Source organism: Trichosurus vulpecula, chromosome 1, assembly GCF_011100635.1.
Source record: "Trichosurus vulpecula isolate mTriVul1 chromosome 1, mTriVul1.pri, whole genome shotgun sequence".
Lineage (NCBI taxonomy): Eukaryota > Metazoa > Chordata > Mammalia > Diprotodontia > Phalangeridae > Trichosurus > Trichosurus vulpecula.
In genome coordinates this window covers 163,340,828-163,353,944 of record NC_050573.1, presented here as the reverse complement: position 1 = coordinate 163,353,944, position 13,117 = coordinate 163,340,828, and the positions used below count along the sequence as shown (strand labels likewise).

Here is a 13,117-nt window from a genome sequence, read left to right as displayed (position 1 = left end):
GAAAATGCCCAGACTTATATGAAATCAAGCATTTATTACTGTGCCTTCTCTTTGATTTCGACTGTAAGAATTTCTTCTTCTGCATTAGAGGAAGGGGTCATGGTGATGATAAGTGATTCTTTAGCGTTTCCCTTGGGTAGGACTGCCTTTGGTACAGGCTGGGGCACTTCTGTAACAGGTCTCGATTTACATTTGAGCCTGTCCATTGGTTTTTCTATTTCATTTCCCAAATTACTTTTGGTCTCGTCCAGTTGTTTTTCTGCTGTTTCATTTCCATGGACTTCTCCTCCCTCAGCTTTTTTATCTTTTTCCTGGAAAAAAAATGTGTTGGCACAGAATTAGCCTTGAAATCACAACCAAAGGTTTTCAACTACATTTGGCTAGTCATTACCTTCATGTTCAAGGTTATCACTTAGAAAAGGAATCTCTGAATTATTCTTCTCAGGGTAAGAGAATCTCTGCATGTAGTCTCTGCATGTCAAATGGAATGTTGACATAGAACTTCTGAGTTAAGGTGAAGGGCAGGTTTGGGCCTGTGCATTTCTACATTTGCCAGAAGATTCTCCACCTAACTCTAGGTATGTGATTGTTTATATAGCAGAAGCATCAGGTTCAAAGTATTTATGATATGAGTATCTTTTTCTATATGTACAAGCTGCTGAAGAATGAAATAGAGATGGACATCTCTCTCTGAGGAAGATTCTCATTTATTTGTCATAGATATGCTTGTATGCTAGTCTATATCTTGTACATGGGTTTTTTAAAATTTTTTTTGAGGAGGGGAAGGCAGGGCAATTGAGGTTAAGTGACTTGCCCAAGGTCACACAGCTAGTAAGTGTGTCAAGTGTCTGAGGCCGGATTTAAACTCAGGTCCTCCTGACTCCAGGGCCAGTGCTTAGTACATGGGTTTTTAGCCTATGGGTGATGAACTTTTAAACAAATTTGATAATTGCTAATTTTGACATGATTTTTTATCTTGTAATCCTAATACAGCTAGTAGGGTGATACAGTGAAGTGAGGAAGACCACAGCCCAAATCCAGCCTCAGAAACTTACTAGATGTGTAACCCTGGACAATTCACTTAGTCTCTCTGTCTGATCCATTTTCCTTATCCATAAAAGGATGATTAGAATAGCACCTAGCTCTCTCTCAGGGTTTTTGTGCGGATAAAATGAGACCATATTCATAAAGCACTATATATAAATGCTGGACATTATTTTGTTGTGGTTGTTAAAAAGCACTACTCTGAGAAGGGGTTCGTGGGCTTCGCCAGACTGCCAAAGGGGTCCCAAAGGTTGAGCTCTCATTCTAGTTTCCTTTCTAGTAGTGACCGGTTAGGCAGGGTTAGGTTTATACCTAACCTCTCTGGGCCTTAGTGTCAGCATTTATAAAATGAGTGGGTTGGACTCACTGAGCTCCTAAGGTTCTTTTTTGTTATAAATCTATGATCTTTTTTATTTCACCATATTTCTGGTTCCTCATTTAGGAATAATTTGGACTGGGTATAAATGCTCATGAGAGGCAGGAAGTGAATAAAAGGACAGATCTGTGATTTCATTGGTGCAGAGAACTAGTGAATAAAAGGAAAAAACCAATTAAGCGTTTATTATGTTGCCATGTGCTGTGCTAACTAAATACTGGGGATGTGAATACCAAAGTATGACAGCCTTCTCCCTCTAGGAGTCTCCATTTTAATAGGAGGAGACAACCCATATGGCTAGAGATTAGCATTTGCCTTTGAGTCAAGGAGATGTGAATGACTCTGACCCATACAAGCTATGGAACCCTGGCCAAGTCTCTTTTCAGTACCCTGAGCAATGCTTCAAGACTATAGGTTGAAAACTAGATTCTGATCCACATTGGTAGAATTTTTTTTTTTTAACTGAGAATTCTCTGCACCAACGAAATCATAGGTTTGTCCTTTCCTTCCCCTGCAAATACACATACATACACACACACACACACACACACACACACACACAGAGTTTTTGGAAGGGGAGGAATGTCAACTTTTTATTTCATTAGTACTGGGAATTCCCAGGATAGAATGTCCCTCCCATGATTCATTAGTAACTCATCATTTTAGAGAGTTGCCTGGGGCACTGAGAGATTAAATGATTTGCTCAGGGTCACATATCTACCATGTGCTTATGCATGTATAAGAGGTTGTATTTAAACCTGAGTCTTTTAGTGTCTAAAGTTTGGTTTCTATCTACTATCTGGTACATAATGCCCACATGATATGCGTACGTAACCACAACTCCATCCATAGGCATGTGTGTATATACATATATGCACATGTACATGTGTACATATTTATATATACATACTCACACATACACATATCTTTTTCTCTGTCTCTCTATCTATATACATCTCTAACTCCACCTCCAAATCCAACTTACTGTCTCCAGCTCTCTCCATACATATGTATAACTTGGCCCTATCCTACCTTTCCAGTCTTCTTATACCTTAACTCCCTCTTTTGAGTTCTTTTTGATCCAGTGGCACTGGCCTCCTTGCTGCTCCTTCCACAGGACACTCCATCTCCTGACTCTGTATACGTCCCCTGAGCCTTGAATTCTGTCTCATCATTTCTACCTCCTGGCTTCCCTCGAGTATCTGATAAAATCCTACCTTCTTTCTATAAGGGAACCTCTTCCTATCTCCCTTATTTCTAGTACCTTCCTTTGCCTGATTATCTACAGTTTATTTTGAATGTATCTTATTTGTCTCCCTCATTCGATTGTGAGCTCCTTGACAGCATGGGCTTTTTGGGGGTAGAGGGAGTGGGGGGATCAGACTTTGTATTTCTAGACAGTATAGTACTTGGTAATAGGTGTTTAATAAATGTTTGTTGACATCACTTCTCTCAGCTTCAGTTTCCTCATCTGTAAGATGGGGAAAACGTTAGCACCTTTCTTGCAAGGTTGTTGTGAAGATCAAAAGATATAATAATGTATGTAATAAGCTTTTCAAACTCTACAATGCTATCTAAATGAGCTTTCCCCCACCCAGGCTCCCTAGGAAGTTAATTTTTTTTTCACTCATTCATTACCTGAGCTGCTATTTCTTTCTTCAGTCTGAGTAGTCTAGCGAGACTTGTTTTACCTGAGCCACCCAGCAAGGCTTTAAGCATTTTGGGTGTCTCTTCTTTGGATGGGATGAGAAGGGCAAAACCTTTCACTGGAGGTGGGGCCTCTGTGGGCTTAGCCTTCTGCTTTAGAAGTAACCTGCAAACGGACAATAGGAGACACGATTAAGGGGCTCTGTGATGGTTTGGACAAAAATCACTCTGGTGAGCTGACTTACTTCCCTATAAAATAATATCTCCTTGTACAAACTAAGTTATATAAAAAAAACAACTTAGAGAAAGCTCCAAGTAAGTTGCCATGCTGTATTCTATGGTCTCTCTTCCTTCCTTTTGTAGTGACTGTACAAACACACACACACACACACACACCCCCACACACACCCCCACACCATTCACCTTGTCTTCAAAATAAAAAAGGAAATAAATAATGCAGCATCTAGCTATTATACCTCAGCAGTTCAGAGTCTCACTATTTAAGTCTAAAGGCTATACCTTCCTGGATTTTGGGGGCTCCCAAAAATACCAATTCTGTGAACGTAAGTGATTTACATATGTCAGTTAGATGAAGTTGTCTGTTGCCATCAGAACTGAGTTCTCCCCTCTCAATAGGTATCCTAGGAAATCCTGTGTGATGTTCCCTCCCTCTTTTGATGTGTCTACTTCTTATTTTCTTCATAAATTAAAATCCTCTATGGATTTTCTTAACGACGTACTTGGCTTTCTGCATGAGGAGCTTTTCAGAGTCTGGGTAGTACACTAAGATTTCCTTGAGTGTCTTTTTGTCAAGGATAAAGAGATTGGCAAATCCATGGGCCACCACATTAGCTGTCCGGCGGTTTCCTCCACCTCTTGCCAGAAGGCTGTAAGATAGAAAATGACCATTTTACCTTGTGCGATCTCTTTTTTTCTTCCTTTGAGAGCCTTTTTTTCAGAAATCCCTGTAGTGTTCAAAATTTAGTAATGATACCACATAAGAGATGCTTCCACACAGTCAAGTGAGTAGGTATGCTTCTTGAGGAGGTCAGGGATGTTATGGCGATAGAACTTATTTCAACTGAAGCATATGTAGGGCTTTATGGCTGTAAAGCACTCTCATGTACACATGATCTCATCTGCTCCTCAGATACTACCCTGTGAGGTAATAATTATAATTGTGACTCACGTTTCTGTAGCTTTAAGACTCAAGGGTTTCCCTTGCAATGACAACTTTGTAAGGTAAATGGGGGAGTAGTAATCTCTATTTTACAATTAAGCAAAAAGACTCAGGGGGATTTAGGTCCTTGCCTTGGATTCTACAACTAAGTAAATAGCAGATCCAGGATTGGAACCTTATTCTTCTGACTCCAAGTCCAGGGATCTTTCCATGAGATCTCAGGGACCAGAGGTAGTCACAGTTTTCTATCGGTTCTTCCTTTCTATTGAAGACACGTGGCCCACCAACACTTTTTATCTCAGTACCTATATTTGAAGAAAACTGACCCTCCTTCAGAACCAAGCCTAGCTCAGATGCCCAACCTTGATCCTGTAGCTCTGGAGTGCCTAACCTGGGTTCCATGCATACTATTTCCTGGCATCTATGGACAGATTTAAGGGGCTCCATGAACTTAGGTGGAAAAAATAGCATCTTTATTTTCAACTTCCACCTGGAATGTAGCATTTCCTTCAATTACAAACATAGGAGAGAAGCATTATTCTGAGAAGGGTTTCATATGACACAAAAAGTTAAGAATATTTACTCTAACTGAAAGTGTTCCCTTTATGTTCTAAATTCCCACTGTTTGTATCACTTGTATGGCAAATCATATGGTGTTTTGCATTATATTATTTATATACATGTCACATATCTCCCAACTAGAATGGCATAAATTTCTTCAGGGCGAGAATCATTTCTTTGGTTCAACAGAACCAAATTGGACCAATAGAACCAAACCCGAGAACTGGGTTCTAAGCCTTACTATTATATGACCCTGAGCAACCTCTATGACCCTTTGTTTCTTTCTTCATAGATGAGGGGGTCATGAAGTCCCAACTGGCTCTAAATTTATCAACCAATCAACAAAGATTTTACTAAATGCTTACTTGGGCATTAGATACTTGGGCAGCTAGGTGGCACGGTGGATAGAGTGCTGGGCTTAGAGTCAGGAAGATTCATTTTCCTGACTTCAAATTCAGCCTCAGATACTATAGCTGTGTGACCTTGGGCAAGTCACTTAACTCTGGCCCAGTTTCCTCATCTGTAAAATGAACTGCAGAAGGAAATGGCAAACCACTCCAGTGTCTTTGCCAAGAAAACCCGAAATGAGATCATGAAGAGTTTGGCAGGCCTGAAAACAACTGAACTTTGCTAACATGCTAGAGACATAAGGGGAACAAGGGGAACAATTCCTGCCCTCAAGGAGCTCATTTTCTAATGGGGGAAGTGACATATAGAAGCCTATACATAACAGACACAGAATGAAAACAAGGTAGTTTTGGCAAGTTCGTTTTGTAATAGCAACTGAGGGAATCAGGAAAAGTGTTTTTGAGTTTTGTGAGCTGATTTTTGAAGGAAACCAGGGATTCTAAAATGGAAAGATGAAGATTCAATACCTTCCAAGCATAAAGAACCACTAGTGTGAAAGCATACAGCTGAGAGATTGAATGTTTTATTTGCAGAACAGCAAGGAGGCTGGTATGGTTGGATTGCAGAGTGAGTGGAGGGCAGGGATGTGTAAAAAGAATGGAAAGGGAGGAGGGAATCGGGTTGTAAGGAGATTTAAATGTTAAAACAGAGGGGTTTATATTTTATCCTAGAGGTAATAGGAGGCCACCAGAGTTCACTGAGCAGCTCTATATTGGGGTCAGAGGGAGGGTGTAACAGGATAAGACCTGAACTTTAGGACAGACAGTCTCTTTGTCAGATGACTACAAGATAAATTGCAGTGAGGTGAGGCTTGACAAAGGAAGACCAAATAGGAGGCTGTTGCAGAAGTCCAAATGAGAGGTGATGAGGACCTGAACTATTGAGGTGGCTGTGTGAGTGCAGAGTGGGGGGGCGTCATATTGTGGTGATAAAAATAACAAAATTTGAATACTGATTGGCTATATGTGGTGAGTCAGAGTGAGGAGTCCAAGGATGGTGATATCCTTTAAGTTACCTTGGGGGAGCTAGGTGGTGCCTGGACTTGGAAAGACCTGAGTTTAAATCTTACTTCAGACACTTGCTAGATGTGTGATCCTGGGCAAGTCATTTAAGTGCTATTTGCCTCAGTTTCCTCATCTGTAAAATGGGGATAATAACACCTACCTCTGAAGATCAAACGAGACAATAATTGTAAAGAGTCTGGCACCATATAGTTATCATTATCGTTTGTCTTTTGTTTTTGAAGAGGACCATGACATATACTGCTGGTGACTTGACTCTTAGAGTGAATTGGATTTAAGTGAGGCAGAGTTGCACACAGTGATCAGCCTTACTTTCTCTTCTGGACCCATCAAAGTCCCATAATGGCAAGACGAAAGTCAGGATGATGGATGATGGCTGGGGTGCAGTGGATGGCCTTGGCATCTTCTGTGTCTGACCAAACTCTAAGTCAGCTTCAGCTGACTTTGTGGCCGTTGGAACAAATCCTTCTCATCTACCCATTCCTTGGAAATGAAATCTTCATCTGCTTGGGGTAGACATCCCCCTAACTCAATGACAAGCTTGAGGCCTGTTGGTTACCCTCAACCTGGTTTAGCCCATCTGCAGAGATGGTTTACTGGGGTAGGGCTATTGCCCATGCTACACCTTTTTGGAGCCATAGGTGAGAGCTGGATGAAAGGTGGACGCCAATGATGAATGAGCAGCCTTGAAAAGGGCTCAGCAAACCCTCACACCAGAGGTACTAGTCCTCTCTGAACACTCCATGTGCTCTCACCATATGGTAAGATCTATATAAATGTTAGCTATTATTATTAATTACCTTCAATTAAGAAGATCTTTATCTTTCTCTTCACAGAGTGAAGGACTTTATATGTAGTAGGTGCTCAAACAAATATTTGATCAATACTGAGCGAATGAAACTAAAGCATCTAACGTACCAATGAATGAGATTAAAGGTGAATTTTAAGAATATTTAAGAACCAAAAATAATAGGTTGTAAATTTAGGGATTCTACTTTGTCAGGATGGCAGGAAGATTTTATCCTTTGGAGTCAATTAGTAGGAAAAGGAGAAGGAAGAGAAATGTTAATCAAAAATACAATAGCTAAGGAATGGAAAGGATAAAGAAAAGTCCTTGAAACTAGTGAGGTCTAGATTCCTATGACAATTTTCTGGAATGACAGTTTGGATAAAACAAGAAGCAGACAGCTTCTGCCTTCTATGGCGATGATATACTGAGGAATATTGATCAGGCACATGCTCAGTTATTGCTGTCATTCCAGGAAGTGAGAGTGTTTCATAGAGAACAGAATGTTGATCTTAAGGTCAGGAAGACCTGAGTTCAAATCCTATCTCAGATACTTTCTACCCTATTATTCTCTATAGGCTTCCATTTCCTCATCTATAAAATGAAAGAATTGGAGTCATTGATCTGTAAGGTCCTTTCTAGCTCCAAATTGGTGTTCCTGTAATCTATGGCAAAGAAAGTAATCCCTAATCCCACTGGTTAATACTGAACTTTATGGGTTTAAAGACTCCACAAATCTTACCCTTTTGCCTTTCTACTTAAGAACAACATCCAACTTCTCCCTCCTGAATCCACTTATTAAGGTATTTTGGTGAGATCTAGGCTAGTTTGAGACTTGTTTCCAAAATGAAATATCTCCACTAGCGCTTGGAAAAGGTCTCTTGAATCTATAGCAGTTGAATCCATTAATGCCTATCTTTTTTGTTTTTATATCCCTAGTACCTGTAGGGTATAGTGCCTGGCACATAAGCATTTAATAAATGTCCACTGATTGATTTTCCCTTCTTGGTCTTTGTTATTCTTTCTGTTAAATATCTTTTGACCCAGAAAGCAGAGTAAAATTTCTAAGTCCTGCTTTTTCATGTTCTCTAGGGAAAAGGAAAAAAAAATTAGGTCTGAAATTTTGTCCAAAGCAATAGCCTTGCTTCACTTTTATAGAAGTGAAATGAGTGATAGAATTTGAATGTTAATGGCTAACTGGACCCCACCACAGGATTACCCAACTGAAAAGCTAGTCAGTTACTAAGCATTTGATGGTCGAAGATGGATAAAGGCAGGCCTGAAAACTGTCCAGTTTTGATCTGTGAGTGAGACTTGAGTGTTTATGCATGGCTGCCAGACTGTGAGAGTAGAACAGAAATAGAATATTTAAATGTCAGGTTATTTTGAGATTTCTCAAGCTTTAATTAAACTTGCCTATAGGTCACAGGTTGAGAGATCTTGATGAGCTTATGAAGGGGAGTAATTGTCTGCCAGATGGATTTTACCCAAAGTTTCTCAGCGATGTTTAAAATAGCTTCTTTTCTCTCTTGTTCACAGAGTATTTTTCCAGCTCTTTGGCAAAGGGAGGCTTTGCTCATCTAATCACACAGTTGAGCTTCAGTATGGCATGGTAGATAGAAAGCTAGTTTAGGAGTCAGGAAGATGTGGGATAAATTTTGACAGTGTGATGCTGGGCAAGTTTCTTAACCTCTTAGGTACTAAGACTAAGTTTCAGGGAAGATGCTTATCTATATTGGTAGCAGCAGTTCATCACTGGGAATGTCCTGCATTGATCAAATCAGAAGTCTGTTTAAAAAAAAATTCACCCAGTAAAAAATTCCCCAAATGTACACAGTCCTGTAGCGAGATTCTTTAATGTTAGTCAAAGGGAAAAGACATGTAACAGTTTAGGGTTATGGCCAGCTGTTCCTAGGAAACATAAAACAGTGGGTAGAATAATGAATTGGTAATCTAGGGATGAAGCCAAGATTCACCACTAATTTTCTGGTCAACCTTGGATAGACATCTGAGATACCTTCATGGACCTTTGTATAAAATCAGTCAGCAAGTACTTATGGGATTTATTAACTGACTATTCTCACCAGAAAGTTGTTTACCATCTGGTGATTTTTTTTTGGTACAGCACCTCCTAAACCCTTTTACTATGACATGGAAGCATTGGGATATGAGTCAGGGAAAGAATGAATGTGTACACAGAGAACTTGGCATCTTGAATGCCCACTGTGTGTTCAATGAATCAGCAAGCAATTGTTAAATGCCCACTGTGAGCCAGGCATTATGCCAGTTGATGGTAGTACAAAGGCAAAAATGGAAATGGTCCTTGTTTTCAGGGAACAAGACAAATATACACAAGAAATACAGAACAAATACCAAGCAATTGGGGGAGGCACTAAAAGTTTGGTGAATCAGAAAAGGCCTCACAGACAATATGCTGTTTGAGCTGAGCCTTGGAGGAATTGAGAGATTCTGTGAGACCGAGGTGAGAAGGAAATAGATTTCAGGCGTGGGTGAAGATCTATGCTAAGTCTCAGGGATGGGAGATGGAATGCTATGTATGAGGAACATAGGGAAGGCTAGTCTGGCTAGACCATAGAGGGCAGGAAGGGGAGCATTAGTGCTTGCCATTTTAGGAGAAATATGGAAATTTGGTTCTTCTCTTAAGGAGCTGACTCTAGTTGGGGAGAGGAGGCCACTACAGAGATGACAATTAGATAGGAATGGGAGATAAAAAGATCATGGTGCTGAATTGTACAGTACAGACTAGAAGTTCTGGAGGAAAAAAGGGAGGAGAGAAACGAATGAAAGACGAAGTACTAAGGAAGTGCTTATTAAAAGAAGTAGGACTTTAGTGGAGCCTTGATGACTAAATAGACCATAAAGAGGGAGAGAGGAGGACATTCCAAGTGAGGGGACCAATGTGAATAGATGAGGAAAGGAGAATGGCGTGTTCACAAACACTGAGGAAAACTGGCTGGTCCAGAACAGAGGAGTATATTAGAGATGAGAGGGAAATAAACTTGGATAGGTAGGATGGAGTTATATTAGTAGGGGAATAGTGATAAGGACAGCTAGGTTGTGCAGTGGTTAGAGTGCTGGGCCTGGAGTCAGGAAGATCTAAGTTCAAATCTGGCCTCAGACATGTACTAGCTGTGGGATCCTGAACAAGTCACTTAACCTCTATTTGGCTCAGTTTCTTTATCTATAAAATAGAGATAATAATGGCACCTAATTTCCAGGGTTATTGTGAAGAGCAAGTAAGATAAATTGTAAAGCATTTAATATAGTGCCTGGTACATAGTAAGTGCTATATATAAATGTTAGTTATTATTAACTATTTTATGGACCTGCTTAAAATTTAAGTGTAGTTCCAATCTGATGCACTAGCAAATAGGGAACCATTGAAAATGTTTGAGCATGAGTCATAAGATAAAATTAATATTTTCATCCCTTTTTAAACCTATGACACTTATAGAATTGCGGTCCTATATTCATCCTTTCCATAACTATTTCATGGATGCGGTCATCTGTCTGTCTTTACCTCTGACCTCTATATCACTCTCATTGTTATATACACTCTCAAACAATAGTATTTTCCTTCCTCTGTCTAACACTGGATCCAAACTGCCATCCTTCATGTCGAGCATTGGCAAAAAGAAATGAGGAGGCAACAAAGGTACTTTTGTACTGTGGAGAACAAGGAAGGAAAGAAGGAAACGAGTATTTTATTGAGCCTACTATGTGCCAGGCAGTGCTATGTACTTTACAAGTATTATCTCATGTGATCCTCACAAAAACCCTGTGAGGTAGGTGCAATTATGATCCCTGTTTTACAGATGTAAAATTAATGCAGAAATTAAGTGACTTGTCTAGGGTCACATAGTTATTAAGTGTCTGGGACTGGATTTGAACTCAGCTTTTCCTGACTCCAGGCCCAGTGTTCTATACCACCTCTTTGCCACTAACAAGGGCTTTTTGTATCACCTTCTGCTGGTAACTAGAATTCTGCTAGAAGTTATGAGTATTACAGATATTCTGAGGCATATTGGGTGGTATGGAGGCGGTGGGGAGGAGATAAAATTCTACCTTGCTTGGGCTTACATTTAAATGGTTTTTTTTGAGGGGGGAAGGCAGGGCAATTGGGGTTGTGACTTGCCCAAAGTCACACAGCTAGTAAGTGTGCCAAGTGTCTGAGGCTGGATTTGAACTCAGGTCCTCCTGACTCCAGGGCTGGTGCTCTATTCACTGCACCACCTAGCTGCCCCTTACATTTCAATTCTTAGGACATAATTAGATAAATCACACTGGCGTGGGGTGGGGAGAGCGATGGCTACTCACTGGCAAGTGAAAATTGGTCATAGAGGATCACGGACATAGAGCTGGAAGAGGCTTCAGAGGAGATCTACTGCAACCCTTCCATTTTACAGATGAGGAGACTGAGGCCCAGGGATCCTGATTTGTTCTTGGGCCCTTGGGTAGTTGGCATCAGGCAGGATTTGACTCCATGCCCTTTGTCTTCAGGGCCAGAACTGTTTCCACTATACCATAGTGCTTCCTTCTAGAATTTGCTGCCTGGTGTTTACACCAATATTACTTATTATATGGAGCCTAGGTGTCTGGGAGGCAACTGTAATAGTCCAAGTTGAGAGGTAGTGAAGGCCTACACTAGGGGTGGGGAGGGGACTACGAGAGAAAGGAACTGATGGGAGAGATGCTGTGGAGATAGAAATGAGAAGCTTTGGCCACTGATTGGCTCTGTGGGTAAGGAGCAGAGCATACGACAGAAGATAACTGAGATGAACAACCTGAGTGGCCATTGTACTGAATGGAGAAATGTGTGATGAGAGAGCCTATTCCCTCTTGGAGATGCTGTCTTTCCTCAGATGTATCAGAGCATTTTGGGAATTTCTCTAGTTGTGGAAGAACATTGAATCTGGGGCCAAATGACCCGGGTTTGAATTGATGAAGTAGAAAGAGTACCAGGCTTAGAGTTTAAATCTGGCCTTAGACACGTACTAGCTATGTAACCCTAAACAAGTCACTCAACCTCGTTTGCCTCAGTTTCCTCATCTGTGAATTGAGCTAGAGAAGGAAAAGGCAAACAAACCATTCCAGTATCTTAGCCAAGAAAGCCCCAAATGGGGTCACAAAGAGTTGGACGGGACTGAAAAATGGTTAAACAACAACAACCCTTCCTAGACTTTTCTGGGCCTCTGTTTCTTCATCTGTAAAATGATAGACCAATAAGATCTCTTCTAACTCTAAATACCTTACTCTTTATTAGAATGACTTTGCATTTTATCTCCCTTCCTTGACTCTAGCTCTGTGAGGAAGGGAAGGTAGAAAACATTGATGTAGCACCATATGCCAGGTATTATGCGCAGCATTTTACAAATATTATCTCATTTAATCCTCACAACAACCTCTATTATTATTATTGCCATTTTACAGTTTGGGAAACTGAGGAAGACAAAAATTAAGTGATGTGCCCAGGGGTCACACGGCTAGTGAGTATCTGAGGTCAAATTTGAATTCAGGTCTTCTTGACTCCAGGCCTGACCTTCTGCGCGCTGTGTCACCTTAGCCGTCATATTCACCAAATGTTCTTCTTGTAACAGTCCCGTAAAAGAAATGGTGCCAATATTGTCTTCATTTTACAAATGACGACACTGAGGCTTGGAGATATCCATGTTACATAACTGTATAAAAAGGCAAAATGTGATGTCAGGTTATCTACCTGCTTAGTTTTCTTTCTACTACGTATACTTCCAGGGGCATATGGGGAACAAAAAGCAAACAACTGGGGGAAAAGTTGCTATTTGTGGTCAAGGGAAACTTGTGAGACTTCTTGTTAAATTGGAGATAATTCTATGCTGACAGCATTCACTGTCACTTGAGGTTATTTTTTATAGGAGAAACAAAGCAAAGTCTAGTGCTCTCTCTTTAGAGGTCACTACATCAAACATTGAATAAGATGAAAACTTTAAGCATTTTTAGCATTAAACACACATTTCCAACTGGGGCCACGATTTGTGGACTGGAAGGTCACATATTTGCTTTCTCTAGGCCTCTGTAGGGAAAAATTTGTATCT

General features: G+C 40.4%; 1 protein-coding gene across 1 annotated transcript in view; it reads right to left on the bottom strand.

The window, feature by feature from the left end:
• Positions 1-35: 35 nt before the first annotated feature.
• The window catches only part of CNGB3 (cyclic nucleotide gated channel subunit beta 3), a 195,573-nt gene continuing 182,491 nt past the window's right edge, over positions 36-13,117 (bottom strand). Inside the window, exons 16-18 of the mRNA XM_036741745.1 lie at positions 3,808-3,954; positions 3,059-3,233; positions 36-311 (exon numbers count right to left, since the gene is read on the bottom strand). Coding sequence (XP_036597640.1) covers positions 36-311; positions 3,059-3,233; positions 3,808-3,954 — 598 coding nt within the window. The remainder of the gene's footprint in view (positions 312-3,058; positions 3,234-3,807; positions 3,955-13,117) is intronic.